The sequence below is a fragment of the Coloeus monedula genome (assembly GCF_965178545.1).
Source record: "Coloeus monedula genome assembly, chromosome: 15".
In the NCBI taxonomy this organism is placed as follows: Eukaryota; Metazoa; Chordata; class Aves; order Passeriformes; family Corvidae; genus Coloeus; species Coloeus monedula.
The window spans coordinates 14,837,750-14,865,595 of record NC_138795.1 but is presented as its reverse complement, the minus strand read 5'-3'; the positions used below and the strand labels follow the sequence as shown (position 1 = coordinate 14,865,595).

The following is a 27,846-nucleotide window of genomic DNA, read 5'->3' as shown; positions in this document are numbered from 1 at the left end:
CTGGCGGTGGGCTTCCCTCAGGCTGCAGGCAGTCAGGATAGACTCCACAACCCTTGGAGGGGGTGTGACAGGTACTGACTGTGCTCATACCTTTGTGTACTGACCACGGGCCAGTGTGTGCCCAGTGACATCCTGGCCTGTGTCAGGAACAGTGTGACCAGCAGGACCAGGGCAGTGATTGTCCCCCTGTGCTGGGCACTGCTGAGGGGCACCTCGAAGCTGTGTCCAGCTCTGGGCCCCTCAATTCAGGAAGCACAATGAGGGACTGGAGCATGTCCAGAGAAGGGAATGGAGCTGGGGATGGGTCTGGAGTACCAGGAGTGGCTGAGGGAGCTGGGAAAGGGGCTCAGCCTGGAGCAAAGGAGGTTCAGGGGGGACCTTGTGGCTCTGCACAGCTCCCTGACAGGAGGGGGCAGCCGGGGGGTTCAGGCTCTGCTCCCAGGGAACAGGGACAGGACATGGGGAAACGGCTTCAACCTCCACCAGGGGAGGTTGGATATCAGGAGGAATTTCTTCACAGAAAGGGTGATTAGATATTGGAATGGACTGTCCAAAGAGGTGGTGAGGTGGGCTGTTCAAAGAGGTGGTGTCTAAAGAGTCATCATCCCTGGACGTGTTTAAGGAAAGACAGGACATGGCACTCGGTGCTCTGGTCTAGGTAACATGGTGGTGTTTGGTCATAGGCTGGACTACATGATCTCAGAGGTCTTTTCCAACCTAACTGAATGTGTGATTAAACATCAGCATATTGTACCAGGTGAGGAAAAGTGTCCTGGGAAATAAAGTTATTGGTGCAATCATTGGAGTCCAGGCACCAGCACAGGAAAGGAGCCATTTCCCCTACTGCTCTGGTGCTTAATTGTGGGAGCACTTCAGTCACAGCGAGGGGAAATGAACGCAAATTTCATCTGTCCGTTTTATTTAGCGACACAAAGCATTCACGTGGCTCTCGCACCCCCGCAGAGCACGTACCCCGGGGTCCCACACCGGCTGCAAGCGAGGGTGCCACAGCACCGACGCCCTCCACCCGCTCCCCGGGCCGTGCCCCGCTGCCCGCGGCCCAGGCGCGGCGATTGGCGGCGGGGCCGTGGAGTGAGGGCCCGGGGCCCGCCGGGAGCTGTAGGCGCGGCCGCACTGCGGCTCCCGGCGCGCCCCGCGCCGGGCGGGGGCAGCGCTGCGGCTGCGGCTGCGGCGGGGCGGGCGCGGAGCCGCCCCGGCCCCTTTGTGTGCGCGGCCGCGGCTCCGGCGCCGCCGCCATCTTGTGCCGCCCGGGCCCGTGTCCGCCGGGGCTCCGCCGGGCAGCGCCGGGGCCGCGCTCCTGCACGGAGGGGGCCGAGCGAGGCCTCCCCGCGCTGCCCCGCCCAGGGCCCGTCCCGCGGCTGCTGCTCGGCACTGTCCGCTCGGCGCCTCGCAAGCGGAGCGCGGCCGCCCCGCCCCGTCTCCCCGCCCCAGCCCGAGCGCCGATGCCGCCGCTGGAGCGGCCCCTGCCCGGGCCGCGGGCGTAGCGGCGGGCGCGGCCAGCTCCGCTCCCCGGGAGGCGGGCGCCCGGCGGGCGAGGAGCATCAGGAGAGCGAGGCCCAGCCCCGCGGAGCCGCCACCGCCGCTGCCCGCCCCATCAGGCGAGCGGCAGGAGACCCGCCCCGGCCGGCAGCGAGCCGGGCCGCCGCCGCAGCGCCATGAAGATCAAGGATGCCAAGAAGCCGTGTAAGGCCGGGCCGGGGGAGGGGGCGCGGGGCTGCGCGGCGGGCGGTGCCCATCCATGGATCCGGGAGATGCCCGCAGAGACGCGTCTCGCTCCTGTGCGTCCCTCTGAGGGAGGTGTTGGGGTTCAGGTGATCCTCAGTGCTGGCGTCGGAAGGACTAGAATAGAAAGTGATATAATCAGTTTCTTGGGGTTGGGTGCTGTGTTTGATGGAGATGGCACTTAACCAGTGTGCTGAACACCTGCACAGGTGGCTGCAGTTGCTACAGTTTTGGTTTTTAAGAGCTAATCAAGTTCTAATTTTTTTTAGAATATTTACTAATATTTGGATATAAGTCATTAAAATACGCTGAATGCTCCCCTTTAATAATCATAGCTATAATAATATTTCTTACTATGTATTATTCTGGAGTGCCATGTTTGTTTTGGAGAGCGCAAACACGGTTCAGACTCAGGTGAATATAAACAGAATGTTTTAAGATTACAGCTACCTCTTGGGAAGAGAGATTTGGATTGAGTACGGTTAATCTCCGTGCAGGTGATGTGCTCTCAGCATAACAGATGCACAGCTGTGCAAGTCAACACACCTGCCAAGCTCATACAGGTGTGCCTTAGCTGAAAGGGATGCAGGTATTGCTCCACTGAGTTTAGCATCTTTGTCATCATACTTAAAGACTTACTTTCTGGGTGGGTTACTGTATAGCAAAGATAGCTAGTCCCAAATTTCTAGGCCTAGTGTTGTTCATATGGCATGCTTGGCTAATGAACAGCATACAACTAAGGATATGGAAAGTCGATGATTCAAATCTATTTTTTTGGTTTTTGAGCAGCCTAAAAAGGAGAAGGCCACCAAGCGCATATTTAAGACAGGAAGTATTAGCATAGCTCTAGAAATAGCCATAAAGGCTTTGAAAGTACGTTGTTTCTTGTGGTCTGTTGGGGAAACCCTAAATATGCATCTTGTAGCACACAATTAACCATCACCTCCTGTTAGTGCCAGTGTGTGGAAATTGCTGATGTTTGTAATGATGTTTATGAAGAGTAGAGTTCAGGCAGCATTCTTTTCCCCTGGTATAATATTAAGAAATGTTACCAAGACAGCAGTAGCTGTCTGTAAAATGTTATAGCGGTTTGATACTTCAAATGTGAGACTATGGCTGCTCCTACTGCAGAAACCTGCTGATTTCAGGACTATATCTGCTGGACCTCAAAGCTTTGTTTTCTTTAGTGGTGGATTTAAGCCCCATGGCTAAATAACAGTGCAAATGTTATCAAGAAGTTTTAACTGCTCAAATATGCTACAGTTTTAGTTGCACTCTTCCAGTTCTTGAATTTGAACTTCAGTGTTGGTTTCATGATGGGAATTAGAAACAGTTGGAACTGCATAAGCAGGAGGGGAAGAATAGTGTCAAACTGCGTTGTTTATTTCTTCTTGACTCTTGAACATACTTTGGAGCTGGTGATTTTTTTAAAGATAATAGCATAGAGTTTCTTAGGCAGTGAACTTTAGACTCAATCTGCAGATTTCTGCTCCTGGTTAGTCACACTGAGAGAGCAGCTGAATGTTTGAAGAGGAGCAGATCCACAGAAGTAATGACGATGGAAATTGATGTTCAGGGTCTCTGGTACCCAGATACTGCTGTCAGTTTGGCTTAAATGCTCATGTTGATATGAAAGCTGAGTTGGGCTCAATACCACTTTTAGACTGTTTACAAATTATTTGGCTAGGACACTTGTAGACACTTTTCAACACAACTGCTGAGTGTACGTTCCTTAGACCAAGTGAGTACCTAATCATCTGTGATGCCGTCAAATGTGATTCTGGGGAAAAATGGATAATTGTTACTTAAGAACCTGCAAAGTAGAATTGAGCAGATTGCTTTAGTCTGCCTGTACTTTTATCTGTGATGTTTAGCATCAGGAAGGAAGGCCTGATTGCAGTGACTGGCATGAGAGAGGTGAGGGTAAAATGGAGACAACAAACCAGTTCGGAGTCCCTGATGTGGATACACTGCCTAGACATGCTTGTGTGGTCCTCCCTTCCAGATCTTCACCTGACTAATGCTGTCACTAATTTGTTGGAGTAAAAACTGTGAGAAATGCAGCAGAATTTATGGAACACGGCTTCTGAGATTGGCTGTCTTAAAAGAGGCTAGTAAAGAGCCATTTAAATCTCAGCTGCTGGTGATGAGAGGAGTCAGGCATTTTAAAGGAGTATCTCATCAATTCAAACCAGGAAAACCTTGTACTAAGTTAGTGTAGCAGTGGAAGCTGGAGAGGTTGTGGAGTCTCCATTCTTGGAGGATTCTTGAAAAACTTCTGAGGACTCAAAGTGTTGACTGGACAAAGCTGTAGCTGACCTCATCTAGTACTGGCAGTTTTCCTGCTGGTGTAACTGAGAGGTCAGACCAGATGACCTCCAGAGGAACCTTCCAAGCAGCAATTGCATGATAGCTCTTCTGAGAAAATGCCCATGGGGAAGAATGGCTGGCAATTTTCAAGGAAATTTCCAAAGGTTATTTGTGGGTTGAGATGATAAATGTGAGAGCAGTGAGTCTTGCAGAACTGCTGCTGTGTGGGATCTGCCCAAAGGGAAGAGAGCAGGAACTCATTCAGAGAGAGCTGTACGTGTTGGCGGGGGAAGGCGAGGTGCCAGCGTGCTGTGCTCTCCAGAGGAGTTGGAGCCCTTCCTCTTGGCTCTGGAGTGCAACAGAGTGCTGAAGGAAAGGCAAAGACTTTGAGCATTTAATATACTTGTGTATGTTACTTTTTGCAGTTTGTTCCTTTTGACTGTTAATTGAAAATAGTTTGAGAACAAATGCCTGCATTTTCTTTGAGATGAATTGAGACACACTAATACATGAATGTACATTTCAGAGATTTGCAAAATCCTGCATCAGTATAAAGGAAAGATTAAAATCTCAAGTTTATTTTGTCCAGTGGGGTTCTATGGACGCATATAATCATTGCGGTCACATGGAGGATTAGTATAGTAAAATTGATTAAAAATCCATTTAGATTGATGGAGAATCCCTTATAAATAGATGGATTTTTTTTTTTTCCATGGAATTTGCTGCGTAGATTTTTGGTATCCTAGCATTTTCTTATTAGTCCTTGAAAGCTGATTATTAGCCCATAGCAGATGTTCAAGGCTCTCACTTGATTGCAGTTGAAAAATATATTTCTAATAATGGATTAATACTGCCAGGAACAGTGTATACTAAAAGTGTTATACACAGTGCATCTCTTACGTGTTAAGTTATGCCTCTGCATTCTGTATCTCACTGTAATAACACCTATCCCCAAAGAGACTGCTGCTGAAATGTCAACAAAATTACCAGAATGAGCAAGGAGGGAGAAGCTGAAAGCAGCGATATTTTGTCTTGTATTAAGCTTTACATGGTACGCACTTGTAGAAGTGATAAAGCCCATGAAGAGCAGTTATGGTAATTGCCCATTACCACCTGTCCTCCCACTGTGAACAGGGCTGTTCTGGAGCGTGATAAGAGGTAGCTGAGTGGGAGTTTGCAGAGCATGATGGAGTTTTCCCACAAGGAAAATGGGAGGATGTGCCAGGGCGTGTCAGATATATTTAATTTGCATGTTAATTCTGTCCAGCCCAAATGTATTTTGAGCTGGACTTGGGATATTTGAATCAAAAACCTGTTACACAACTTGTTAAGGAGAGAAAGTCTCCAGTGTCTCAAGGACTAAGGACACTTAAGTGCACTTTTGCTCTGTAGAGGCTCCTAGGCTGTGTAGATTGGTGTTCATGGGCATAGCAAAGGCATTCTGCTGCCCAGCCCTCAGGTTAATCCCATTTAATTTAGCAGTTCAACAAGCTTTGGTGTGTTTTCTCTTAACTTGTCCCATTCCTCACATTAGCTGCCTTAGCCCCCCAGCCGATTTAGCTGTTGAGAGTTTGCCATCAGGTTTTACTTTGCTGCATGCTGATGTTTTTGGGAAATGCTGGAAGTAAAGAATGGGTGTGCTTGCAGAGAAGAAAATTAATTTGGAGAAAGTGCAAGAGGCATTTAGTTTATGTGTTTATAAACACTGTGTAATAGTTCAGTAGAACCTTTAAATAGTCGTTTGCCTTGTCAGTATTCAGATAAGAATGGGATCAAGGTTAGTTTTGTGATCAAAGGCTACATAGTGAGCTGAAATAGGTAAGTTTTGGGCATCAGAACTGATGATACTGCATGCTTTCACAAAGAACTGTTGCAGTGCTGGCAGAAGTAAGCTTAAATTTTTGTGGCTTTCATGATCATTTTCCTTTCTTGTGTTTTAAGGCTGTATAGAATCATGAGCTTTAGCACCCTTCGGCAGTCGTTTCCCAAGCCATGTTTGTACTTGGAGTGCAACAGTCTTATGTCTTAATAATGCATAAGCTTTCTTGCAGGGATGACACAAAATGTGTTAGGATGTTTTTTGCTGTCTCTGACAGTTGTGAATTTATTTTTTTTTCCCCATGGTGCCAAGCTCCCAGCTTGAGTTAGGAGTTAGCTACTCTTCTTTGAAGGTTGGTTCGTGTTAGTTTATACAGGGCTGACCCAGAGTGTTACTTTATCTTACAGGGAGAAGGAAGTATTTCAAAGGTGTTTGTGTTTCAAATATGTCATTACATTCATAGGAAAGAGGTTGACAGGCATCCGTTTCTCAGTTTTTAAAAGCTAAATACAAACAGAACATGTAACAGAGGAATCTTAGGCTTGACTGAATAAGGGGGGGAGTAGTTAAGTCTTTGAGTGTGTACTTCCTGCAGCTTTGGATCCAGAATGGGTGTACAAAATCAAAATGCAAGTATGTGGTCTGGGTGGAAAGCTTCGAAGGTCCCCTGCAGAACACGTGGAAAAGGAAGACACTTCAACCTTTGTGCTTGCATTGCCACTAAAAAGACATGTACCATAATTAATTTCCTTTGGCATATAATGACCTTATATGATAAGATATAAGTAACCTTAAGATTGCTGCCAGTGACTCTGCACAGCGTGAACTTGAGAAGTGCAGACACAAGAGAATGAGGCTTCCCTGTGTATCTCTAAAGATTATTAGGGTTTAAATAACATGCAACAGCCACCAGCATGGGTTTTCTTACTCAACAGAACTGCTACATCATTGTGTGACCACAGCACTCTTCCCTTGCAGGAAGTGCTTTTCTAATTGCAGGAAGCAGTTCTAGGGAATCCTTTTAACGATCATGGTTTTTTGAATTCTGAGCAGGTTGCCCCTCAAAGCTGTCTTCACAGCATGTACAGAGCAATCTGTTGCTTTATTGCAAGGGTTCCTGGCTGCTGTGTCTAGGTAGGGACCACAGTGGCTCCTGGCAGAGCTGGGGAGTGAAAGAAAATCTGGGTTTGTAATTAAGGAGGTTGTACATTTTGGTACTCTTCTTGCTGTCCTGGAGACAGTTAAATTTGGTGTGAAGTATCACATTAAACACCATCTGGGTTTTGACTTCCCAGTTAGTGTTCTACTTCACGTATCTGTCTCTTCTTGGATAGTAAGGATCTGTATTTTGTGTATTCTTAAATAGAGCCTGGCCTGACTTCCTAAAAGCAGAATGTGTGTTTTTGAAAGAGTTTTATGTAGTTTGCACAAGGCAGTTGGGCTTGTTAAGTAAAAAGCTGGAATTCTTACTTTTCCTTTTTTCAAATTGTTGCTGACCACTGCAGAGAGGAGCTGAACTTTGAATAGTTGAGCCCTGGATTTCTTCTGTGAATAGGAGTTACATTCTCAGCAAGGAATATTTCTGAGCTGTGCATTGCTTTTTGTGGGCTCTTCCTGGGAATAACAATAAAGAGGAAAAGCTGAAAAAAATCTTTTAATGATCTAATCCCCATAGAGCTGTGGAAAAAAAGTCCCGTTTTAGTGCAGGGGAATTGACTCCTTATGAAGCTGTGCAATGATGGTTACAGTTGTGCAAGTCTTCAAACCTAGTATCTGCAGACCTATAAGCTTGAAAAGAAGGTTGTGTAATTGGTATTGGTCTCATCCAGATATGTTTCTGTAACTGTGACTGCTGAAAGGATCAAGCTGATGTCTGGGGATATTTTTTCAAAAGGTTGTGCTGCTGGCATTCTCCTAAATCTCTCAGAGAAGCATGACCCACAAATACAAGTATAAAAATACTTTTTATAGAGTCATTGATGTATCCCTGCATCCAGATAGGATGGCTCCTGAGCCAAGATCTACCCTAAGTAAACCTGCAGCAGTAAGAGGAGGGTTTGTGAGGTTTCCATGTTGTGTCATGTACAGTTACACTGATTCTACTGAATTTGAATGTATTTCTATCAATGCCAACTGATTGTGCCTTTACCATATACTATCCACGTGTGTATGTGGGTCCCCTTCTGTGTTTGGAAAACAAAATGGCTTTCATTTTCCTGGCTGTACCTGTAACAAAATCAATATAAATCAATCAGGAGTGGCTTGCATCCACAAGAATCCTTGTGTAACACCTTCTTGCTGGTATAAGGACTAGGTTAACCATACGTGGGCCCAGTTGCTTGTCAAAACTCCTCCACCTTGCAAATGAAACTTGAGCAATGTACTTGCCAGCCAAATCTTGACAAATTTTCAATAGAAAAATATAAAACTTCCTGGGATTTGTCACAAAGGTGAAAACTGGCTTATTTCTTCAGTTTCAAAATCTGTAAATGGCTGTTAAGATCACTCAGTCAACCCAGAAAACTGATCTTTTACAGCGTGATCCCATTTTTTAGCATAAAATGTGTTCTCATTTAAATTATGGAATAAACTTACAGTTCAACTGTTCTTGTTTTTTACTTGGTATACGAGATCCATAAACCTTAAGACTTACAGAGGCGTGACTAATGCTGTATTTGCAAAAGCTTTTTGGACCATTTAACATGGGATGCTGTGGATCTTCTGACAAAGAAGCATGACATGCACCACATCATCCTTAAATTCATCACATGAACTTTCAGCTGTTTCCCCTTCTTTCCCCTTTTGGAGGACGAGATTGTAGTTACTTACTAGGTCTACTGAACAGGAAGAATCCGGGTAGTACTTGGGTTGCTGTGCCCTAGCTGAATTCTGCATGGGTTGGATTGACTCCTACAGATATGGTCTGGTCTGCTGGGTGAATCAACTTCCCTTCTTCAGTTTTGTTCTCATGACATCATTCATGGCAAGATGTTGAAACTTGGGAAGGTCACTTAATAAATCAGCAGCTAATTGTGGTCAGACAGTAAGATGACAAATTTTCCTATGTCCATAGTCTCAGGGTGAAGAAGTCAGACATGCAGTAGCAAAGTCAATTCATTTGTGTCTTTATGCTTAGCCCTTGGCTTTGTGGAAAAGATACCAGGTTTATAGAACGCCTTCATTTCCACTTCAAGCTAGAGTATGTCACAGAATTTACCTTTGTATTTAAATTTAGTTTTTCAAGATCAGTGAGATAACCAACTAAATTTTTCTGTTAATATCTGACAATATTCTATTGACACCCATTTCTGAAAGTTGAGGCATCACTGAAGTTTCTTTTCTTCTTAACTTTAGCACTCATAAATGAACTGACACAGAGCCAGCCTTGCCTAAATACATTAAAATATTTTGGTAGGTCATTCTTCTCAAGGATCGTTCCCACTGGTAATGTAAATACAGTGTAATTGCATCTTGCTCATGAGAAGCATATTAACATCTTTGTGGTTTTGTTCCTGAATTTCATGCTTCTGTAAGATATGAATTACATCTGAAGAAATAAATTGGAATGCTAAAAAAGAAAAGAAAAAGAGGAAGCAAAACCAAGTAAGTTATAGTGTCAATTAGGAAATAAACACGTGAGCTTCCCAGCTGGATATCCAAGATCTTTCTTAAACTTAATTTTTAAGTTTTAAATACCGTTTCTGGGAACTGACAGTAGGATAGCTTTCAGTTGAAGATGTTGTCTTTGCAGTAGGGCACTGAGTATCTGTTTAACTCCACATAGTTAGGAATATTTATTGATAGAGGCATATTCAGATTATGGTCCTGCATGTCATGGACCATAAAATCCCCTTTAGGAACTGCAGTCATCCCACATAAGGGACAAAGGCAAAGCACTTGTGCTTTAGTGTTGTTATTTTGTAGTACAGAAATTCCGCTTTCCTAGCCAAGGTACCAAAAGAAAGGGAAAAAAAACCCCAAAAAACTGAACCTAAATTCAGTAATATTAATTTTCTCTTTTGTGTGCACTTCTTAATAGGACATTTTGTTATCCCTTTAACTTCAAGGGATAGAAATTGGGCATCTTAGCTGTGTCAAGTTTTAAAGTGCATGCAAATAAATTAAAGCTTTCCTCTCAACAGCCATGTTATGTGAGGGACTGTTAGAGGAGGAGTACCTGTCCTGCCCCTGTTGTCAGCTGTAATGTGTAACCTGCTTTCTTCAAGTGTGTGCTGCAGTCTTTGTGCTGAACTACGTCAGAGCTGTTATTTTAGATGCAAAGGTTATTTTAGTCCTTTGTTCTCAATAAAAAAAAAGTGGTTGAATTTTGTTTATGAGTGGGTCTGAAAGATACGATACAGCTTGGAGAATTTTTAGTTCCACTTTCTAAGCATGTTATAGCATTTAAATGTGTAGAATTGCTCATTTTTCCATTTTTACCTGTGACAAGAGATATTTAAGGTCATGTAACTGAAATGAGTGCTAATTCTTTTCTCCTGTCAGGTTTGTTGCTAATGTCTGTCATGTTGAAAAGTACAGCCCTCGTTCAGTCTTAAGTTCCATGTATGGCTTTTGCTCTTCAACAGACCTAATGGCTAATTGTTGTATCTTCACAGCTTTCCCATGGTTTGGCATGGACATTGGGGGAACGTTGGTCAAACTTGCCTATTTTGAACCTATTGACATCACTGCAGAGGAGGAGCAGGAGGAAGTTGAAAGCCTGAAGAGCATCCGCAAATACCTGACTTCCAATGTAGCCTACGGATCCACTGGCATTCGGGATGTCCACCTGGAGCTGAAAGACTTAACGATTTTTGCTCGAAGAGGAAACTTGCACTTTATTCGGTTCCCAACTCATGATTTGCCTACCTTTATCCAAATGGGAAGAAATAAAAACTTCTCAACACTACACACGGTGCTCTGTGCCACCGGCGGTGGCGCGTACAAGTTCGAGGAAGACTTTCGCACAGTAGGTAGCCTGACTTGCCTCTGCCTGCAGCTGATGCTGAAAGCATTGCTGGTGATGGGTTAAAATAATCTGTATTTTGAAAAACTGTGGGAAGCTCTAATATTGTTCATTATGAGTTGTATTAAGCATGGTGGGAAGTTACAGCCTTCCTGGAATCCACAGCACCTGTTAATTGTCCCTCTGCTTTATGAGAGAACGGCGGTTTAAATATCACATGCAGAACTATGGAAGAACTGTAGTGAGCCTTAAGCCCCACAGAATTGCTGGCCTGTGGTTTTCCTATGATCCTTGGAGTGTTAATAAAGTTGCAGGGATAGTTAGTACAATGAAATTGAGCTTTTTATGTGCTGATATCTTAGAAATTACTGTTTCGACTTGTAAGATGTGGGAGGAACCCCACAAACCTTGAAAAGATGTGCAGATGTGAGTTCCACCAAGATGACACTCAGCGGGGCCTCTAGGGTATTCGATGACCTTTTTATTGATCTAAATTGATGAAAAATGTTGTTAATTTTTCAATGGAGTAATGTCTTAGTATCTCAGAAGTTATCTTTGAGCTTAGCAAAGCAGATACACTGCTTCTCTCTTCTTGATTCAGGTCGGATCTGGATTTACACTCAGATTAACTTGCTAGTTTGTGTATTCAGAATTTAGCTCTGAATTCTTTGTTGGCTTTTTAGTGGCATTGAAATTCCTGCATTAGTCATGTGAGATAACTTCTTAAAGTTGGGCAGTACAAATATAGTCATAAATTTGTAGCACATTTGTGCAATGTTAGAACATGTTGCCACAGTCTTTTTTTTCTCTCTTAACACAGATTGGAAACCTCCAGCTGCACAAACTGGATGAGCTTGACTGCCTTGTCAAAGGCTTATTGTACATAGACTCTGTCAGCTTCAATGGCCAGGCAGAGTGCTACTATTTTGAAAATGCCTCAGATCCCGAGAGATGCCAAAAGATGCCTTTTAACCTGGATGATCCATACCCATTGCTGGTTGTTAACATTGGTTCAGGAGTCAGTATTTTATCAGTCCATTCCAAAGACAACTATAAAAGAGTAACTGGAACAAGGTAATTTAAAAACCTACATTGGCGTTGTTACTCTATGAGGCAATGACATATGGATCTTTTATGTGAGGAAATGCTGTTTAAAAGCAACTGGTTTTCTCTGTCCTTAGTCTAGGTGGAGGGACCTTTCTTGGGTTATGCAGTTTGTTGACAGGCTGTGAAAGTTTTGAAGAAGCTCTGGAAATGGCATCCAAAGGAGACAGCACACATGCTGACAAGCTGGTTCGGGATATTTATGGAGGAGACTATGAAAGATTTGGCTTACCAGGATGGGCTGTAGCATCCAGGTAAGTGGGAGGCTCTTTGTGGGCTCTTTTGTGGGTATGGAGCTTCAAAAACAAGACTTAAACACTTCATACAGAGAGAACTGCTTTTATGCAAGGTTTTATTGTAGTCAAGCTACATTTTTATCCTAAAAGTATGTATCCTCAGCTTTCCTGGAGGTTTAAAGCCACATGCAGGTGCCTGCTAGGTAGAGATTGAAGAAACCTCCTGTGGTATTTCATGCACAGCTTTGTGTGAGTCAGAGGGAATGCAAGGTGATCGCAGGAGCAGCAGGAACACAGTGCAGAGGTGGTGTGGTGTAACCCAGCAGGCAGCTAAACACCACACAGCCTCTCAGTCACTCCCTCCAGCAAGATGGGGGAGAGAACTGGGAGGAAAAAATAAAATTGGTGGGTTGAGATAAAGAGTGTTTAACAGGACAGAAATGGAACAGAACAGAATGGTCCCCTCCCAACTCCTTGTGCAGCCCCATTTTGCCTGCTGCTGGGGTGGGGTGAGGAGCAGAAAAGGCCTTGACTGTGTGCAAGCCCTGCTCAGCAATAATAAAAACATCTCTGTGTTATCAACAGTTTCCAGCACAAATCCAAAACACAGCCCCATAGTGGCTGCAATGAAGAGAATTTAACTATCCCAGCTAAAACCAGCATACAGCTACTAGGAAGAAAATTAACTTTGTCCCAGTCAAAACCAGTACAAGAGAGGGAAAAAAAGTCCCAATTTCTTTTTGATTTCCTAGGATATTTTAGTAGAGCCATTGTGTAGAGGGAAGGTGAGTGGGAGATGGCTTTTGTGTAGCTCTTACAGTGGAGCAATTCCTAATTGTTCTGGAAACATGGTTGTTACTACAGACGTCTGGTGTAATGTTTAACTACTTTTCTCATTGATGAGGGCTGTTGAACACAAACAGTTTGCACCATGAGAATGAATGTCATTGTCAATGACAGAGGACTTTTGTCACAGCTGCACATATTATTTCCATTGGGGAATATTATTGATGATGCTGCAGCTTCACTACTCTTACGAAAGATAAGAAAAATAAACTCTGCAAGCAAAACTAATACATACGTAGGAGTGTTCATTAGATCTTTGCTTTTATTCAATAGAGAGTCATAATTCATGGCAACTTAATTGTTCTCCCTCTCCAGCCACCTAAGTCCAAGCCTCTTGAAGAGCCCATGTGCTGAGAGGTTTTAATATGTGTGAACTTTACATTTTAGTCAATATGTTTTAACTTGCTTTAAGTTGGTACTTTCTGTTCTCGTTTACTTTTTAAGATCCTTGAGAGCTTTAATGGCTTTTTGAGTTTTAGAATAATCAAGGTTCTTGCTCTCCAGACTGATTTATATCTGGCACAGAGTCCTTGATGGTAAAATATCACACTTAGCTATGGATTCTTCTCTTCTCTTTTGTGCTGTGCATAGTATGGGAAGTGCCCTTCTGATCCAGAACTCTTCATTTGTGCAACCTAAATTGCATTCTGTCAGCTGTGTTATTTTGTTTCAGAGGGTTGTGTTCCATCATAAAACCTTTCAATTCATCTCTGGTTTTCTTCTACTTTGAGAATAGAAGAATGGAATGGATAGATACTTGTGAGGAAGCAAGCATGAGAAGTGGAGGATTCACCAGTCAGAGTTAGGCAGTGACTCAATTCACAGTGACTAGATCTGCAGAGTAGTCTTCTCTGAAGAATAAGAGCATTTTACTGTAGGTGGTTCTTCATGGAAGTCCAATCTGAACAAAAGTATTTTATTGGGGGGCTGTTACTGTAACAAAATTGACTATTTCCTGTGAAGGAATAAATACAGATGTAGTGTCAAACTGCTGTATTTAATACAGACTTAGAAAGGGAGTTCCTCAAAGAGCAAACATGAGACATAGGTTCTGCTACAACATAAAAACATCCGTTCTGAAATTACTTCAAATGCACATGAATCACTTTGTAACTAATGGCCATTTCTCCTGTTCTAGTTTTGGGAATATGATCTACAAAGAGAAGAGGGAGTCTGTCAGTAAAGAAGATCTTGCAAGAGCCATATTGGTCACCATCACCAATAACATTGGGTCTATTGCGCGGATGTGCGCAGTAAATGAGGTAAAAACTTCTGACAAGGAAATGATCTAGCTACAGCTCTGTTATTTGTCTTCCCATGAAATGACTGCTAAAATGGTGTATACTCTAAATCTTTTAATACATTCTCAGATGAAATGAAATTCATGTAGTAGCTTTGAGTTGTGCCTACGGTCACCCTGTTTTAGCAAGGGGACTTCAAGTCCTTCATCACAACATCCTGTGCTCCCCTGCTCCCTCACTTACCTGCGGGCTTTGGGCTCTGTTCCTTAACAAAGTTCGTCGTCAGGTACCCTCCCCATTGGCAAAGATATCCTTGTCCCACTTCTCCAGAGGGCATCAATATATTCTGAAGCAATTCCTAGGACTTTAACCACAGAACAGTTAGAGCTGCAAAGGAGTCCTGGAGATCATCTGGTCCAACTCCCCTGCCAAGGCAAGGTCAGCTAGGGAATGCACCCAGCCCTCAAACATGGACTCAGAGACAAACTGTGGTCTCTGTCTTTGGAAGCTTCAAAATACGTGACTTGAGCAACTGCAACATTTAAGTTGCTGAAAGTCCTGCTTTGAGCAGGATGGCCTCCAGCAGCTTCTCCAAGCTGAAGCTCTTCTCTGATCAAAGCCTGTTGAAAGCCTTGTTTCTAGTTAAGCATTTTTAATTTTTTCTAGTTCTTGAAACTTAAAAATTGCTTTGACACCTCTCATCTGGCTGGTTGATACAGAGAGGGTTTCCTGCCATCTTCTATTTCTCAAAGTTTAAAAAAGAACCAGTATGTGTTCAGTTTCAGTATTAGTGTGGACAGCCATGAAGCTGTGGAAGAATACTGAATTTAGGCATAGAAGACATGAGTGTCAGAGCAGCAGGGATTTCTTCCTTCATTATCAACAAACTTGGGATAAAATGAGGTTTAGTAACAGCTTTCTTGGAGAAGACTATGAGTAACTGTATTTAGAGCTCTGCTTAAGATCTTGGGATGTGACTGTCTCAGAAGTACCAACAGCTCTGTTAGCTGCAGTAACCCTCCTTTCACTCAGGAGCCAGATTAATTATATTTTCTAGTTTTAATATTGCAATTTCAACCCTCAGTTTCATTCTCAGTTGTTCTGTCATGTCTGTCTTGGAGAAGAAAGGTAATTTTGTGAGTGTTAAGTTAATTTTAGCTTTTTGCTTTATAGCAAAGCTTAATACCAGAAGAGTTAAAATGAGGATGAAGTTGAAAGTACATACTACATGTCTTAGGCAAATGTATGCAATTTGTGTTTAAGGATGGGAGTAAATGACAACAAATCAGAACTTGTAAACTGCACAAACTAGCTTTATTCAAAGAGGTTTTTGGTCTAATTCCAGCTATGTCACATAGCTACAGATCATAAGAAACAGTTAATAGGGATACACAAACTAGTACATTGAACTGGTGTATAAAGATAAAATGAATGTAATTATTTTGACTTCCTGCAGTAGCACAGAATTACGTTTTTGTGCCTTAACAAAGCATAATTTTGTCCTCACTGGGAACTAATCAAGATGGTTAAAAAACAGTTGCATATTGGACATTTGACTACAGGTTGAATTGTCATATTAGTTTTTGTAATGACTTGGATATGATCATTGATTTAATGTAATTAAGTGCTTACTTAAGCACTGTGCTAAGGACTAACACAATTACATTTTCTTTGGTACTTCCTCTCGTGTTGTTTAACCAGTGTTTAATGTTTTTGCCTAATGTTGGATTTACTTCAGTTAATGGGGAATATTAAACGATCTTCACTTTTTTACGTTTGATTTGATTAAAATTCACAGCTCACTTGTAGTATTCAGCTCTTAGTCTAATGTCAGGCTGAGGTATATTGAGGTCTGAAGATGAAAGGAGCATCTGTCATGTCTTACTGTCTTCGGCTTCTTTACAGTGCTGCCTTGTTGCAAATGGATCAAGCAGCATTGTACAGGGCTATGAAGGCATTGAGTCTTCTCTACCAAACAGAAGTATCTTACATTTAATTTCACTTTTAGCTGGGCTCTTTCTTTGGTGTAATTGCTGAAAATGCTCACTTAATTTGAAAGACAAATGCTGCTTGTCTGTAAATTAAGTCCTTTAATTCTCAGGGATTGCACTGTTTTTCCTTTTCCCCAAGTATGCTGTGTTTTAAATTTTGGAACCATGTTTTAATTGTGGGTTGGTTGTTTGTGTGGTTTTTTCCTTGCTCAGGACAGTCTCCTCTTTCATAGCTTAATTTTTCAAAGCTGTGTTAAACAGTGAAAAGACTTAATCCTTTGCTGTTTTTCTTTTTTTTTCTTTAGAAAATAAACAGGGTTGTGTTTGTTGGCAATTTCTTGCGTGTGAATACTTTGTCAATGAAGCTTCTTGCATATGCACTGGATTACTGGTCAAAAGGCCAGCTGAAGGCCTTGTTCCTAGAACATGAGGTATGCTGTGGCTCAGTTATCTGTGTGTATTGTTTCACCATAAATCAGAAATGCCTGTATTGAGTAGCTCTCATATGTGATATCCTGAGGCACCAAGTGCTCAGTAAATATTAGAAATAAGAGGAGGTTTGTCTTGCTGAATTGGTTCTCTGGGAACAGTTTTCTGCCAGGGAAGTACTTCAGTGACTTTGGGGTATCTCAGTTCATGCTGTGGATCTTTGGAGAGGGACAAGAAAATGTTAAACTGTGTGCTAAGGGTCACCAGTCTTTCTTGGGTTTGGGTGGAAACAACAGTAAGTATTGTGTTTAAAGAGTGCAGAAATGTAAAGCTTGGGCCTTTGAACCACTTCCATTGTTCTCAGCTGAGCTTGAGCAATGTCTTGAAAGTTGAGACTGCTTTGACAAGGCCTGTTTTCATTCCACCACAGACCCCTCAGTGCTGTTGTAGTGATTTTTATGCTTTGAGAATAACTTGCTTTTGTGCAGCTTCTGCCATCCAGCTCAGTGTGTAATTCTGAGAGCTCTGACTTGTTTTGGTTAAAATACAGGCGATCAGTGTTAATTACAGGTGCAACAGTTGCTGACTTGTAGCTTCTTGGCAGTGGGTTAGGAATTTTTGTCCTCAGTTTCTTGATTTGCAAATATTGCAGCATTACATCTATTCCCTTCAGTTGATTCTCACAACTTTTTTCCTTTATTGCTTATCCCAAGACTGACAATCTGTTCTGATGTCCACAGTAACAGTTCCTTGTTAGTTCGACTCTCTTCAGATTTTTCTTGGGTAAATTTTAAACTCTTACATTTGCTCAAGAGTGTGTTCCAAACACTTGAATATTTCTTAGTTATAGGGAGAGGGAGCATTTCACTGCACAGGGGAAAAGTAATTCAACAGGAGAACATGGTTCTTTGTATGCAGGTAGGTAGACAGTCCAAAAAATTGATGTGTGGATAGTTCAAGAAATTTTTCACTTGTACATTAGGAATAATGTTGCTATGGGTATTGAAGTTTTTTCAGCAAGCAAAATGTGCAGCTTCTCTAGGAAGAAGAAACCAAACCTGGTTTCCATGCTTTAGGAGTCACTGATACCTGTCTTAGAAGTCCTGCAGTGTATGGTGAGGCTTGGTAGGAAATATCCTAAAGTTATGCTAGATAAGAAGGATAAATGTTTGTTTCACAAAGCCTTAAATAATTACTATGAAATATTATATATTTCAAGTGTATAGTGTTCTTTCTGTAGCATTGGTCCATCAGATGATTGTTGTCACTAAAATGTGATTAGTGCAGAATTTAATACCCTACTTGAACTTGATTTTTTTTTTTTCTTCTTTTAACAGGGATACTTTGGAGCTGTTGGTGCTCTGCTTGGGCTGCCAAATTTCAGTTGAGATACCAGATGTCACTACACTGAACTATTTTCCACCTGAATGACACTTGTTTATGTCGATGGGAATGAAATCTGGGGAGGGGAGAAGAAAATAGCTGATTTTCTGTAATTCTTTCTAAGACGTGATTAAGCTACTGAGTATTGCTGTTGTAAGGAAGGGAGTTTCACTCTGTTGGGCATTGGCAAGTGAACTGTTTGTGGCTATTATTTATGTTCTTTGGTATGTTGTAGCCAGTAGTGAACTTCTAATATGCAATACATCCTCTGAAAACAACTTTCCAGAAATTCCAGAAAAAGGAATGCCAAACCCTTAAGTGCTCAGGATGCAAATATTGCAGGTTGATTCCCAAGGCTTTAGGCCCATCAGTTTTGTATATAATTGATGACTGAAAAATTATTTTCATTAGTTACACTGTTACTGTGAGCACAAGTTTTATGTGTACTTACAGAAAACAACTTAAAAGACAGCAAGGTACTGTTGACAAGATGAGGAAACTGTAGACAATTGCTTCCCACAGTAAACGTAGTAATTATTTTATTTTTATGTGTAATGGAAATAATATTAATGCTTTAATTGCCAGTGGGAAGAACAGAAACACAAAGAATCAGCCAAAGCAGCAGATTAAGGAGTTGATATTTTGAAGGTTTCATGAAGATACTCACCTCACCTTAATTTATTTGAAGATTCAGCTGGTATTTTGGGAAGATTCCTCTGTCTTTGGATTTGGAAAAGAGTTCAGTAATCAAGGCAGATTTTGGGGGGAAGATTTTTTAATTTTTTTATTTTTTGAGGACATGACTTCCAAAATGCCTTCTGGATTTGTTTGTTTGTTTGTTTTTCCCATAAGTTCTGCCATCATGAATTATCGTTTGTAAAGGTACCATAAAGCCTGAGAGAATTGAAGAAATCCTTATAAAATAGACTAATTATGGGACCTCATAATTCTGATGCTTTGGCTTATTTCTGTGGAGGTTTGAAAAATTTTTGCCTCGTCCTGCTGATTTGAAATTGTGATTTCCCTGTAATTTTTTAAGAGTTAATCAGAATTCAAGTAGGTGTTGAAGTTGTAAGGTTGCTAGCTTACTTTTGGATTTGGAAGTTTGTTTTTGGAAGTTGAGGACTGCATCAGAGTTTGTATTGCAGCAGCAAATGGACCAATATTTAATGCACTTGCAGTATGGAACCATTCATCAAATTGTGGCCTTGGGATAAAGTCCATACTCTGGAACTGATTTTTGGGGTTTTCTGTAAACTTTTAAAATTTACAGTTGCAATTATTACAGTAAGTTTAGTCCTGAAGCCAGGGCATGAGATCTTAAACTTACAGGATTATTATACAGTCATTAGCTGTATAAGTTTTTGTGGACTAAAGAGCTACCCAATTTTATGATATTCTCATGCTAAATTTATTTCCTGTAAGTGCATGAGGAGCAACCAGACTCAGACACACTCATATCTTGGGGTTTAAGGTTTTTAAAACTAATTGCTTGAGTATTCCACAGCATGGCTGTGATGTATTTACAGATACACCCTCCTTGTGTTAGAAACCCTTGTGCTGTTTTCATTCTTCTCTTTCTCAAAATTCAGAGGCCTAAACTAGCATCATAGGTTTTTGCTTTTAAAATTTTCTGTGGTCCTTTAAGAGTACAGTACCTTAGAGTAGGCAACTCATTAAGTGCAATGCTAATCACAAATGCAGTTCCATTTATTGTTGCTTTTCCTGATACGTGGTACATTTCCATCGTGCTTGCTTTGATGTTTCACTAGAGACATAAACAACTAAAAATTACAGTTCAGCTGATCTAATGCTAAATCAGAGCACTTCAGAAAATAAGTTTTTATAGAATGTCTTTATAAATGCTGTTCACTGTTCCTTTTGAGTTATGATTGTCTGTCAGAAGTAACCCTTATTTGGTTATAAAACTGTGTAAAAACTTAATTTTCTGAGTGTTCTGGCAGCCTGCTGAAAATTTGCAAACTAACTGCATATTTTACTTGCAAAGGGTGCTTTAGGACATGTACTACAGCTCCATTAGAAAGAGTTCCTTTTGACCATGTCTATTGCTACTTCACTTCACTTGTGATACTGAGAGTCCTCTTGAAGCAGTAGTTAAAAGCTACTTGTATATTTAACCAAAAGCACATATAGAAGATGATTACCTAATACCCATAGTTAATTAAACCAATTGAAGTTGATGTGAGCTGACAGACACTTTTTAAAGTAAACTGTACAAAATTACAAAATAAGCAAATGGAGTAATTCTTGAATAGCTGTACTGTATAGAAACTACTGTGAGAATCAAAAAGTATGCCCTACCTCTGTTTTACTTCCCTTAAGCTTCTAAAAAAATTGGCTTCCTATTGCTAGTTTTATCAGCATAATTGTTACTTCATTACAAGAGCAACCACAGCAGTTGTCAAGCCCTACTGTAAAGCCCAGAGGTCCTGTATTTAAGCCACATCTTTGGATTCATCTCATTTTCTGTCAGCTTAGAACTTGTTATTAGAGTCTCCAAAAATTGACTCTACCACCAGGAGAAATGATAGGCACCACAAATAGTTGCAAGATAAGCCTTAAAGTCTTTTCTTCTAAGTTCTCTTCTAAACAGGTTAATTTCTTTTATATGAATCACTGAAGTAAGTTGCTTTTTCCTGATTGTCTGTTTTTACTTTTACCCTTGCCATTTCTTTTCCTCAGAGCTAACTGGTTGAAGCAGCTTTAGGGTGAATTGATTCAGTGTGATGTACTACAGTAGAGAAAATTTGGGGTTTTCTCAGGACTACTGTTGTCTTCTCAAGTGGAACCACTTCTCTAGAGGAAAGTTCTGTGATACTTCTTCAAAGTAAAATGTAAGACCCATTTTGAATGTGTAAATCGCTTTCAGCTCAGTCAGCCATGTGAGTGCCTTTTAATTTTTTCATATAATGCCAATTTTATGGTAGTGGGACTTTATCCATGGGGTTTCCTAACCAATATTACTTACCAGAGAAATGGAAGGTCATTTTATTGGCCATGGAGATGGTCTCTTTAATCCAGTGTAGCAAGAGATACCAGAAAAACATCATCAGGTTTCTGTCTTCCTGTCCCTATAGCCCTTAATCTTGGGGTAATGCTCTTGCATTTCTTGGTCTTATCCCTCCAGCTTGGTCTTTTCTAATATTATGCACAGTTTTATTGTATCAGTATCTCCCTAAAAATCATGCAAGTTTATAGTGAGATAAGTAGTGTTTATTTCTGGGTAGAGAAGTTCAATCTTAGGTGAAGTTATTCCAAGCTATTAAACCTAACCACTTTGACCTTTCCAAGTCTACTTGGGTAATTGCAGTTTGAATGAAAGGGGAACTCCTACAATACATCTTGAATATTTAACAGGCTGGAATTAAAACATCCTCAGTGTTCTTTACTGAACCTAGCAGAGGTTTAAATATAAACAAATTTTTCATTCTTTTTAGTGAAGTCTATACATTTAGGAGTTCAGAGAGAAGCTGCTCCAATACACCCTTCGTCTTAGTTTGCTCAGGATTTCCAAAGTGTGTTCAGGTGTCTAACCTGCCTTCTGGAAGACCTTTCCCTCTTTCAAGCACCTGTGTGATTCTACCAACAGGTGCTTGTAATTGAGAGTTACAGGGTGGAAAGAAGAGAGACCACATTGTCCCACTTACTCTCAGCTGTATATCAAAAGCTCTGGCTTCTCCTAATGGATCATCTGCTCCTTCAGTTGGTACTGTGACATTCTTACTTGCACTTGAGTTGGTAGTACAGATGCAAGGTGCCCTTAAGGGCTGTAATACTCTGTCTGTACTCTATATAGGTCTTCAGGAAACACCTGCTTCCAGATCAGTTGAAATAACTTCTCATTTCTAAATATTTCAGAATAACAATGGGTTTTAACATTGGGAACTAATTAAAGGGTCTTTTATCTAGAGTATATCTGTGCTAGATAAAGACTAAATGGTGTCTTTCATATCCAGTTATTAACTTTCATTAATAAATAAATTTGCAGTCAACCTGTTTTTAAATACTAATATAAATATTTCACTGTTTATGTTCTGGATATCACTGGAATCCTGAGAAAACAGTTCAGTTTATAATAGAGGTGAAAGTCAGTGTGGTTCTGTTGAGCTTGTTCTGGCCAGTTCTAGTTATACACATAACAAGCCTAATTCTTTGCCTTGTCACTTGTCCTTTTCTTATCTACATTCTTTTTATGGATTATGTAGGCTTAAAAACCATGTAATAGGTAACAGAGCTTTGCTGAGGTTAAAAAGTGAACAAGCATCTGTGGGTCAGGTTGGAAGTGGTTTAGGAAGCCCTGTAGGTCCCAGTGCAGAGCTGGGGACACGCCTGACACAGTTTCTGTTTGGGTGTAGTAATTGCTTCATTTCCCATTAATGCAGTCAGAGGGGGTGGGCTTCACAATCATCGTGGATAAAATGGGAGAATTTAGTCCTCAGACATGACCATCGGAGATTAAAAAAATTCTTTTTCACAGTGTAGAAGAATAATTCCTGCATACATTCTTTTAAGTTTTACTGATATAGTCCAAAGTACATTGCCATTATTTTGTCAAGTCTGGTGAAATTAGTAATTCTCTAAGGTTAACAAAAGTCTGCAAATAAGCCTGTTTTATTAGTTTCATTTATCTCACACATGGAAAGCTTATTAATATTAAGGATTCTTAAAAACACACTTTTGAAAACATCTCAAAAGATACTGTAATGTATTTGTAATTATTAATGTGCTAATGGAATATGTTTGGGCAGTCTCAGTTTGCATAACTGAGTGTCAAATCCTGCTCACTCTGTAGTTACTTGAGTAGATCATTCTTTTAAACTAATGAGCAAGATTGGGCCTCAGGGTCTCCTGCCTGGGGAACACAGTAGTGCTACTTTGCATATTCCTGCTGGTGCTAAATCATTTGTTGAAAATAAAGATTCTGAATAGAAATTGTAAATAAAATATTTATGGCCTGGTCCTTTTGACAGACTTAAATTTTCTCATTTGCCAATACTTTTTGGCCTTACTTCAAGTTCCCCTTTTGGGTTTGGTTTTCTTGACTTTGTGGACTGTGTTTGTTAATGTGGCAAGTCATTGGCAGGTGTGGCTTCCTGTGCTACTTTCTGTAAGGCCCATAATGTTCCCGTGGTACATTAGGAGACAGATGAGTTTTCATGGCTGGATTTCCACATGATCCTTCATCTTGTTTTGTTACTGTAGCTGTTTGCACAAATAGTGTCAAGTAGAACACAACTGGCATTTGTTCTCTGCTAAAACTTCCAAGTAAATCAGCCACTACTGAAGTGTTTAGGAAAGCTGTTGAAAATCCAGAAATACCCATTTAAAATAATTTTAAAATCTAAATGTGCTAATTAGTGTTGCCTATAAAATGAACTGGAATGTAGTGTGTCAGTTGCTAATCTTTGCTATAAATTGCTGGCATTTCACAATTCACATTTCTGGCATCAATTTAAGAACGTGTAAATACAAGCTTTGGGAGGGAGGTACATTAGTTTCAGATGGTGCATTATGAAAGAGTTTATAAGACTAGTGAATTAGTATTTTGAGACATATTAAATTACAACACCTAGAACATGAAAATTAATGTGTTTGTGTTAGGGTATAGAGGGCTTTTGATAACCTGCACTTTTACATTCTTGAGTTTTGGCATTTTAACAAACAAGCATTTAATTTTCTGTTTACTATCTCGTCATATTGCAGGCCTTGTAGTCACCAGTTGCTGTCTTCACGTATTTGTTTTAGTTAGCAAAGCAGACAGGCAGATCTGTTAACTTGTAAACCTGGTAGGATGGAAATTCTCCGAAGAGCCATTTGGTTAAGTTGCCTTATTCTATTACATTGCACTCATGGTATGTCTCTGCTTTCTTGTTTACTGTTCAGACACTGAAGATGTGATGTAAAAATATGTGCTACAAATTTTTAATCATAAATTACTCATGAATACCTTTGTGTCACCTGTTAAACAGCTCTTGTAAATGATGCCTTTATGCCATCTGTAATACAGCTCTTGTAAATTGTTTAAATTATTTTTCTTTTTATAGATTCTCATTATTGAATGTACAGATTAGATCCCTTTAATATGTCACTGAGTAATTTGATTTGGGCCCAAATATGGACAATGCTGTAATTCATCCCATAAAAACTGTAAATAATTCTTTACTGCTTGTTTGCATGAATGAAGTTTGGATTTCATTTGCTTTGTCATAAACCAACTCCTCTGTCATGGGCCTACTTTTTACAGTTTATGTTCCTGGTTTTATTACCATTTGTTCTGTACGAATGTTGAAATAGTACTTCGTCTTTTCCTAATAAATAATTTGAGATTGTTCATTGTTGTCCTGCATTTGTGGGTTTTGTGGGAGGGATTTCTGGGTGTGTTCCTCTCCTTTGGCATGGTAAATTTCTGTAACATTTGATACTGGGGGTTGTTGCAGAGTATCTTTTATTAAGGCAACATGACTGGTGTGGTTTCATGCTCTTTTCTTCCTTTAATAAGCTGATAATTCACAGTGCTTAGATTCAGGTCCTGTTTTCAGAAACACTGAATGTGCTAAAAAGCCCTGGTTTGCAGTGTTGAAGAATGAAGTGTGCTCTGAAAGCATTGTAAGCGTTCCCCTTCCAAATCCACTTGGAAGCACCTGCTGCTTCCTGCGCATGGATGGGGAACAGGGGGATGTTTTACTGTTGAATAAAATACTTCATGTGCAAAGTGCAGACCATATATATAAACTAATTGCTCCTCTCTTGGAATTGCCCCTTGTTATGTTTTGAAATGCCAAATTCTGTTGCCCTGAAATTGCCCTAACTGGATGCCTACTGAGCATAAAGTTGTGAGGAAGGAAGCGTGTGCCACAGCGGCATCCTGGCAGTGCATCTTGTGATGAGCTTGCTGTGTCAGAGACAGTCCTTCAGGGTTCTGTGCAAACATTTTAGCCATCCAAACCACAAAGCTTTACTTTGCCAAAAATGAAAATTCCCTTCTGTGTTGCATCTCCACTGAGCTCTGCACCAGAGTGATAGTTTTTAGGGGAAGTGAGCTGCTGAAGAACACAAATTTTGTACAAGTTTAGGGAGTTCTGATTTATTCAGTATGGTTTTTTTAATGCAGAAATACCTCATGGAGAGAATTGCAGTAGCCTTTTGTGGAAGCTGGTTTACATTTCAGCTGGGGTCTGTAAATGCTGCTGGTGCAGCCCGTGTGCAGGCTGAGGGGACAGTGTAAACTGCATGAGCTTCATTTAGTTCTATTTTAGCTGGTGATCTGATTTTTTTTTTTTTTAATTAAGTTTGTATGAAACTAGTGACTTCCTCTTACTGTAAGACTGTTCAAGCCAGCTGTATGTGAATTTTTTTTGGGACTCAGAAATGCAAACCTCTAACTTAGTAATACTTGTAACTTCCCTCTTTTTAGAAATATAGATTAAAAATCAAGTTTGCCCTTAAGTCCTGGAGTGGAACCCCCTGCTCCAAAGGCCTGTCTATCAACAAGTGTTCAATAAGTATATTGACTTTCTGCCATTTTGGGGTACAGTACAGAAGTGTGGGGAATACCAGTGTTGGCCCTGTTGTGCTGTTCCAGGCTAGAGGGAGCAGGCAGGTGTCAACCAAGATTTACAGGTTTATGGGTGCTTGTCAGCTCGGAGAGCCCCATGCAATCCCTGACTAATGAATGTTCTCCTCACTTTCCTGAAGGGGCTGTGTTAAATGTATCAAAGTTTGAGTCTTTCATAACCCACATGTGTCCAGATATGCAAATTACTGAGCTGCCTCAAACATAATCTGTTCACGTACTTTTTATATCCCAGGCTTTGGTCTGGCTTGCTATTTGTGGAGAATTGTTGGAGTGAAAGCTCCTCTGGACCCAGGCCCAGAGGGAAGCCAAAGCACAGGGGTTGAATTAAAACCTTTGGACAAGCTGAGATACATGAAGTCACACCAAAGTGAAATAGAAATACAGATTTTTAACTTTTAGTAGAAATATAAGCTAAGTGCCTTGAACATTAAAAAGCTGTAGCAGAGACCTTGAACACCATTCTTGCTGCAGCAGTGTTACCTTTTCACAGAATTCTTTACTTCAGACAAAATATAGATAGAATTATACTGTTCACATTTTTTAGATAGAGTGTTCACATAAACAATAAGAGCTGATAGAAACTGTATATGCAAATCTGTGTAATACCTATGTAACACTTGTGTAAGGCTTATGATTGTTAGAATTAGACCAGGATAGGTTAAGAAAAGGAAAACTAGAATTGTGTGTTAATCATGTTGGTCAGTTAGCAAATACAATCCACAATTCTGTAAGAAAAAAATATGTGGAGCATATAGAAGAAGAAGAAGCTGGTTTTGCCTGCTGTTGCTGCTTGCCTTTATCATGTAACCCCTTCAAACTCTGCCTTCAAGAAAGCTATGAGACTATGAAATAAAGAACTTAGCAGAACAGCAGCCTCCTCTGCTCTCTCACTCTGGTCCAAGAAGGAAGGATACCCTGTCAAAAGCTCCACAGAGAGTTACTGATATCATTTGATAGCAGAGAATAAAACTTCCCAGGGAAAATTCCCTTGCAGGTGTACCAGTATTCACAGCAGTAATTTGAGGAAAAGGCATCGCTTTTCAGCTGCCTGTTGGAGAGCTGCTCGCAGGGGTAGGGGAATGCTGAGCTGCTGCTTTGGACCCTCCCACGGACGCCTCCCTCCCTGCTTTCCACCAAGTGTGTTGCTGTTACTTCTTTGTCCCCTGATTAAGCAGAGACTTCAGTGGACGTTTTACGTAACTTCATGAGCTGCTGGTGTGCATGGACACCTGGGAGTAGCGCACAGAAGGATAAGGGGGGGAAAGTACAACCCAGACCCACACCAAAGTCCCCACATGCTTTGTAAGGTGACACCAGGGGAATTGCAAGGGTGCAGCATCTGATAAACCGATCTCTTTTCTGGCCATTTCTGGGGTATTCAATGGCAGCCAGTTTTTAAGACATTCACCATCCTCTGGAAACCAGTCTGCTTTCCACCACTGCCTTTCCCAAGTCCATTGTCCCAGAGCTGTTGGTGGGGGTGGCCCACAGGCAGGGCCAGAGGTGCAGTTTTAGGCTGAGGAAACATCAGGAAAGGTGAGGAATTCCAACAGCCTGAGACATTTTGCATATAAAAGGGATCAACTGATCCTTTCCAGCCTCTGTAGCCATCCTTTGCATGAGGTGTGTTGCTGACAGCTGGGGGCTGTAACTCTCTCAGCTTTTTCCAATTAATCCCTTTACCTCTGGGTAAACACCCCAGGTGTTTCTGGTATTTTTGGGGTGTTTGTCAGCTCAAACTGAGACCTGCATGAGACAAGAAAACATTTTGGTCCGCAGTTCTCATATCCTTTGAGGATTAGGGTTTGGTTCTGCTACCATGGGAAAACAGACAACATGGAGAAGGACAGAGTGAAAAAAACCTTCAGACAAATAGATATTCAGTCCTGCTGTAGGGCAGTTGTAAAAAATGTGTTCCAGCTCCCACCAGGAATGTGTTATAGATGTTATAAGCATCTTTCACACCAAATACTGCTGCTCTTTGCTCTGAAGGGTGAGAATGAGACCTCTGGGGATCTCATAAGAGGGGTGTGATTTCAAGTTCTCCATTTTCAGATGCTTTTCTCCCTCACATGGAACTTGAAGAGGGGCAGATATGCCAATGCAAACAGCTCTGCTGCCAGACCAAGAGAGGAGCTTTAGGCAAACACTGCAGTATGCAGGAGGCTCCCTGAGCTCACA

General features: G+C 41.1%; 1 protein-coding gene across 2 annotated transcripts; it reads left to right on the top strand.

Moving 5' to 3' along the window:
• The first annotated feature begins 1,245 nt into the window (after window positions 1–1,245).
• Window positions 1,246–24,420, top strand: PANK3 (pantothenate kinase 3). Of its 2 annotated transcripts, XM_082291711.1 has the most exons (7): window positions 1,246–1,704; window positions 10,489–10,841; window positions 11,659–11,912; window positions 12,020–12,196; window positions 14,163–14,286; window positions 16,562–16,687; window positions 18,023–24,420. In XM_082291711.1, the coding sequence occupies exons 1-7, from the start codon at window positions 1,677–1,679 to the stop codon at window positions 18,071–18,073; spliced, it is 1,113 nt and encodes a 370-aa protein (XP_082147837.1). In that variant the 5' UTR covers window positions 1,246–1,676; the 3' UTR covers window positions 18,074–24,420. The 2 variants fall into 2 exon arrangements, with proteins under 2 accessions (XP_082147837.1, XP_082147836.1); XM_082291710.1 differs by lacking the exon at window positions 1,246–1,704 and having other exon boundaries at window positions 8,303–10,841.
• The last annotated feature ends 3,426 nt before the right edge of the window (window positions 24,421–27,846 follow it).